At 41.9% G+C, this 6,230-nt stretch overlaps 1 protein-coding gene across 1 annotated transcript in view; it reads left to right on the top strand.

Moving 5' to 3' along the window:
• Positions 1-3,258: 3,258 nt before the first annotated feature.
• The window catches only part of ANKEF1 (ankyrin repeat and EF-hand domain containing 1), a 175,664-nt gene continuing 172,692 nt past the window's right edge, over positions 3,259-6,230 (top strand). Inside the window, exons 1-2 of the mRNA XM_012657194.1 lie at positions 3,259-3,504; positions 3,755-3,816. Of these exons, the coding sequence (XP_012512648.1) occupies positions 3,792-3,816 (25 nt within the window). The 5' untranslated portion in view covers positions 3,259-3,504; positions 3,755-3,791. The remainder of the gene's footprint in view (positions 3,505-3,754; positions 3,817-6,230) is intronic.

Below are 6,230 nucleotides of genomic sequence, written 5' to 3'. Positions count from 1 at the left end.
ATGGCTTGCCTTTATGTCGTTACAGCAAAGAAAGGCAAGCTTTGAGACCATTTCTCTTCTGACGCTCGTTTAACTCATGCAGAACTCATCCATCCAGCCTCTTTACCTTGCTCATTTGTTTCAAATGTTCCAATATTATCGAAATAGTAACATCAAACCTTGCTGCTATTTCACATGTAGGTTGAGATGGATTCGCTTCCACTACAGCTTTCAGCTCATCATTATCCACCTTGGTCTCAGGTTGCCCACGTGGCTTATTTTCAGGATGAAAATCACCAGAATGGAACTTCGCAAGCCTTCAATGCACTGTGTGTTCATTAGCCACACCCTTCCCAAACACTTCTTTGATATTTTGAGCTGACTATGCTGCATTGGTTCCATGACAGAAGGCATATTAAAAAATAACACAAATTTTTGACTTATCCATGGTTTCACAAAAATTGCTCTAAAAATAAATTTGACAGGTAACCACAAGCCAATCCATGTGTTTGAAAGAATGAGGATGTACCTTCACAATAAAAATAAAACAAGAAGTGTCAAAGTAAAATGTCAGAGATATCAACTATCTAACTTAGTACTTAAGGAAATCGGACATTTCATACTTAATAATCTAATAGCTTATATTGGTGAGAGCTACATAAAGTTTTTGTTGCCTCTCAGTTAGCTTTGTTTTGAGAAGTAGGAATATTTAATACCCTTTCCTCCCATTTTTCCTTTGTGTTGCGCAAGTTCTGACAACTCTACTGCCAAATAGCTAAGGGCAAAAATGGTAAAGTTCAAGTTAAGAAAGTTTTGCAGTGTTTTCAAGACCTCTAGTGAAAGAGGGTAAAGGTTTTGTCTATTTACTAGCTGGGATTTCTACAGTTTTACCCATTCCATGCCTGCCTTCTCAGTAGCCTACAGTTGGTATTTAAATAGCTCAGCAATAACTACTTTAGTAGCCTCCCTAGGTTAAAAGAATTGAAATTAAATGTATTTTTCTATTACTAAGTTATTTTTCAGCTACTTGATTATAAAGTCAAAGAGAGTTTCATGAAACTCAGAAAGTACCCCTTCCGCAAAAAAATTTCCCTAAAACCAAGTCAGAAGAGTGAGTCAGACTACTTTGCTTATCTCCAAGATCTCAATCAACTGACAAATGTTTACCCAACTTCTATTCAAAATATTTGTACCAATAGTTCTGATAGAATCCAAGCCTAGTTTACACATTATTGATCTATTCCCGTCAGTCTTCTGAGATGTGTTTTCTCCAAAATCTACCAGATTCCTCAAATAACTTTAGGAACTCTCTCCAGAATTAAACAAGGCTGCCATTGACATCAACTTTGTCTATAAAATGAAGAGGATTATCATTGTAAATTGTACACTGACGACCTGTAATACAGAGTTAACACTGTTCATCCACAGAAGCATTCTCTAAGAATCAACCACATTTGTCCACCAGATCCAAGAGGGAGCTCATACCATTGTTATGCCTATTTCCTTGATGACCCAAGTAACCTGAGTGACTTGTTCATCATTGCCACACTCCATCAGGTGAATAAACCAAACTCAAATGTGAGGCGTTGTCTACACTGAGAAACAGTAATTCAAGAAATGGTGCCTTGATTTTTGTTAAAGTAATCTGAAAGAGTTATGTGGTAAACACTTGAGGGTGAATAGTGTAGTTTGGCAATAGAATTATACTCAAATATCTTCAAGGAGTCAAGCTCTCAGACTAATAATTAGTAATCAGAGCAGGTGAAGTAAAATCATGAAAAACCATTTATACTCCCTAGATTGGCATAAAGCTTCAAGTGTGACAAAAACAAATTTTGGCAAAGACACTGCTGATGCAGTCCAAATTGCTATACATACGTGGAAAACAAGTTGGTGTTGTCTTGAGGTTATAAATAACCTGTGACCTAGAAATTTCACTCCTAGGTATATACCCTAGATAAACTATTGAATTTTTGCACCTAAAGAAATGTACAAACATGATCATAGCAGTAATTGCTTTTAATAGCAAATTCTGGAAACATCCCAAATGTCCATCAATAGTAGAATTGATGTAAAAAGGATATAGAAAAGTAATACAGTGGAATAGCATACAGCTGTCAGGATAAAGGAATCTCCAATTAAACATATCAACTAAGATACATTTCCAAGATAAGATGTTCAAAGGAAAAAAGTTGTCCAGACAATACACACCATTCTACCCCATTTTTATAAATTCTCAAAACATGCAATACTAAACGTGAATTATTTAGGGGAGCATTCATATGAAGCAACACATTTTTAGGAGGCTACAGGTAACAAATATAAAATTCAGTATAAGGGTTACCTCTGGAAACAGGAAGGGGAGGGTACTATATTGGGAAGAAATACACAGGGGTCCAGCAGTACAGGTAGTCTTCTTTTTGTTTGTTTTCTGTTTTTTCCCCCAGCCTTCTTTTTCTATAGCCATGGTATGCTTTGTATTCTTCGTACTTTCCATATATTTACAGTACTTTTTGTGTGTGCATGAAATAGTCCTTAACAATATTTTTAGACAATCTCTGAGTAGAAGATAGGGTAGGTTGGCGTGAGGAACTATCGCTTTTAATTAGAAGCGATTACGCACTGCTTTAAAAAGCACACACGTTTCACATAAGCAAACAAAAGCTTTCAGAATTTGCCTCCAAAAAACGTGTGTGTGGACAGAGAGGGAGGGGTGTTAATCTGTATTTGCGCATTTGTATTTGCTCCCATTTGTGAATAAATATTTTTTTAATGCATGTATACATCCTACAGTATGGAAAGAAAATTTCTGGGAAGATTTACAAAAAGCTACAGCAGTTGGGAGTAGACTCACTTCTCGTTTTATTTTATAATTTATCGTATTTTTCATTTAATTTTTCTTTCTATACTATTTTATTGCATATTTTAATTTTATTATCATATGCAGCTTTACTTTTCTAATTAAATTATATTTTGACTGACGGCGGGAGGTGGGAGAACGGCGGAATCCTGCAGACCTCTGCATTCCGCCCTCTGGCCCCGCTCAGGTCCACCGTCCTGGGCGCGCCAGGTCCACCTCCAGCGTCCCACCTGGGCCTGGCCACCTGGTGGGGTTGGAGGCGGGGAGGGGCGGGGCGGAAGCGGAGCTGACCCCGCCCCGCCGTGCACCGGCCGGTTGCCCAGGCAGCCGGGCCTTGCATGGCCTGCGCTCACAATCAGCCCAGTCTCTGCAGCTCCCACCCCGCCCCCTGTGCTCACCTGCCCGCGCGCTCGCCCTCCGTGGACCCAGGGCCCACGGACACACACACCCTTCCCTGCTGCCTCGCGCGCCGCCTGGCCTGCTCTGCCCAAACGGACACCATTCACGCCTGGGCGCCCCGGCCGGGCCTGGGAGCCCAAGGTCGCGGCTGGGGCCAGCGCCAAGAGGCAGAGGATGAGAGCCAGTGCCGCCCCGGGCATCCCCGGAGACCCGGGAGCATCGGTGCTGGGAGATCCGCTGCTCCTGATCGCCCAGACTGCTAAGAGGTAAGTGCCATTGGCACCTTGGTCCTTGCACCTGGCCCTTCCCTTGACATTACATCTCTATCCACTCCTCTCCTCTCCAGACTTTTCTGAGACTTAAAACTGAAAAGCACAATAGAGAACCCCCAAAATGTAAACCATCGCTTATGAGGGAGCTGAAACCCACAGAAGGTAGATTTATTCATAGCGAGGATGTTTCGAGGGACTTGGCTAGATACTTCACGGGGATGAGCTCGTTTCTTCTTCGCACAAGCCCATGAAGTGGGTACTGTTTTATCCCCATTTCACAGATGAAGAAACTGAGGTACAAACTAGGTAGGTGACCTGTCCATATTTACCCAACTAGTATGTATAAATAATGATGCTGGGAAGGAAGGATTACAACGAATTTCCCCATCTCAGATCTACACTCTTTCCCCTGTGCCAAGCTTGGCTTCCTGCTTCCTCTTTCTAGTGAACCTCCCTGGTCTCACAGACTCCTCTGAGAATTTGATGAACTCTATGAGTCTCTCCCCACAGAGCAAAATTGCACATGGACATGCACACACGTACCCACAGATTTTCATATATTAATAATTTCAGAGGATGCAGACCCCGAGCCTGGACCTCAAGTCAAAACATTCTGTTCTATTCCGCTACCTTTGAGATTGTCACTGTAAGACGGCTGGCTCGGCTGGTTGGGCCCAAGGTGGCCCAGGGCTGTGCTGAGGAAAAATACAGGTGTGTGTATATGCAGCGACCCTCTTGAGGATCCTATGTGCTATGCAATTTGCAAGAAACCCAGGCCTAGAGGGCAGAGGACGTCTGTGATTTCCTCCAGTGGAGTGAGCTCTTGGTCAGTCTTTGCATTTTGTTGTAAAGGGCCGTGAAGAGGCGCCATTGTCTACCCAGCATCTCAGGCCTTTAGTGGGAGGGATGTAGTCCGTAGTAAACAGTCCCACAGACTGCTGAATTCATCACTGTAGCTTGATAGGACAACGCCACATGCTGCTAACTCTTTTGTTAGAGATGGATACTATCAGAGACAACTTTGATGTCTCTGATTAGGAAGTCCCTGTTTACACAAATGAGGTGGTACCAATTCAGTACAATCAATAAGCTATTTGGGAGCATCTTACCCTATTCCCTATGTGATGTACATGTGTATGCAGTATGATGACCCTGCACCTAACCAGAACATGGTTGATAATACTAAAACCAGCCATAAATAGCAGCTAAAATAAATGTCACCAAGCCAAGCAGCAAAGGCCAAGTGGATGAACCGGAGGCAGCCTCACAGCTTTACCAGGAGCCTATTCAAACACATGATTCTAACAAGCTGAGTTTCCTGGTTTCCTAGTCCACTACACATTATAAACAGATTAGAAGGGAAGAGAGGGGCTGTGCAAACAGGACATTGAAGCCATCAGCCTATATCATGGGCCTATATGATCCCAGTAGCAAAGGTGGGAGCACAAAGAAAAACTAGGCAGACAAAAGAACAAGACAACAGCATGCATTTGACATTGGTGGACTCTCTCCTTTTTGACTTCTCCTAGTCTCAATCTGCCTTGCAACCACCGAAAAACTCTTAACTTCCCATAGACCAGGCTTAGATCCCTCTCTTTACATCATGAATTATGGTCCCTATTGTCTGGTGGATTCTAATTCAGGTTGCCCTAAGATTAACTGTCTACACCAGCTGTCCAATCTGGACCCCATCCTGAGTGCCCCATCTCAGATACAGGTATATATAGTTGCTTAAGCCAGAAACCTGGGAGTTTTGGGTTTCTTTCTTTTTTTATTCTTTCTCTCAATTCTGTTAACTTTCAGTCATCATCTTTTGAGTAAACATTTATTGAATGCCTTGTATGTCAGGACTTAGGTGACAGAGAAATAATGGTAATCATAAAGCTTCTGTTCCACGAAGGCTATATTCTAGTGAGGGAGACACACAATGCACAAATTTAGTATATCTCTGTCTCTCTATTTATCTGTATAAAATGTTTTCAGGTAATAAGTGCTTTAGAGAAAATAAAACAAGAGGAAGAAGTAACATGGTGGCTGCGATTTGGAAAATGCTGACCCATGGAAATTCTGGGGGAAGAGCACTCCAGGCAGAAGGAACAAGAAGTGCAAATCCCCAGAGGCAGCATGAGCTTTTGTTAATAAACAGAAAGAAGGCCAGTGTGGCTGGAGATGACTAAATCTGGGGACATTGGGGTGAAGTGAGGTCAGAAGGATAGGGAAAAAGTCCTTAAGAGAAGGTAGTGAGCAGTTTGGGCTTATTCTAATTACAATGGCTAGATAACCTGGGGAGAACTTTCTGGTATGAAAGAAATGTCCTATATTTTGATAGAGGTTTGGATTGCATAGGTGTGTACATTTGTCAAAACTCATGGAAGGGTACAGTTAATAATTATACATTTATTATGTATTCAAAAGACCAAAACTAACAAAAGAACTTAAACGAATGTTGAACTCAAGTTAAGGGTATGCATGTTGGAATGTGTCTGCAATTTACTTTGAAATGGACCAACAAATAGGATGGATTAATAGACAGCTAGAGGGATGGATAGATATGTGATAAAGTAAGGAAAACATTATAATGGTAGGACCTCATTGCTGGATATATGGCCGTTCAACATGCACTTTATGTTTCAAAACATTTATACTAAAATACTGAGGAGCCAGGCATGCATTTAGTCCCAGCCACTTGTGGGGCTGAGATGGGAGGATCTCTTGAGTCC

This window comes from Propithecus coquereli, unplaced genomic scaffold (genome assembly GCF_000956105.1).
Source record: "Propithecus coquereli isolate 6110/MARCELLA unplaced genomic scaffold, Pcoq_1.0 Scaffold532, whole genome shotgun sequence".
Lineage (NCBI taxonomy): Eukaryota > Metazoa > Chordata > Mammalia > Primates > Indriidae > Propithecus > Propithecus coquereli.
Note: the sequence above shows the minus strand (reverse complement) of the source record. Positions and strands in the feature narration are given on the sequence as shown.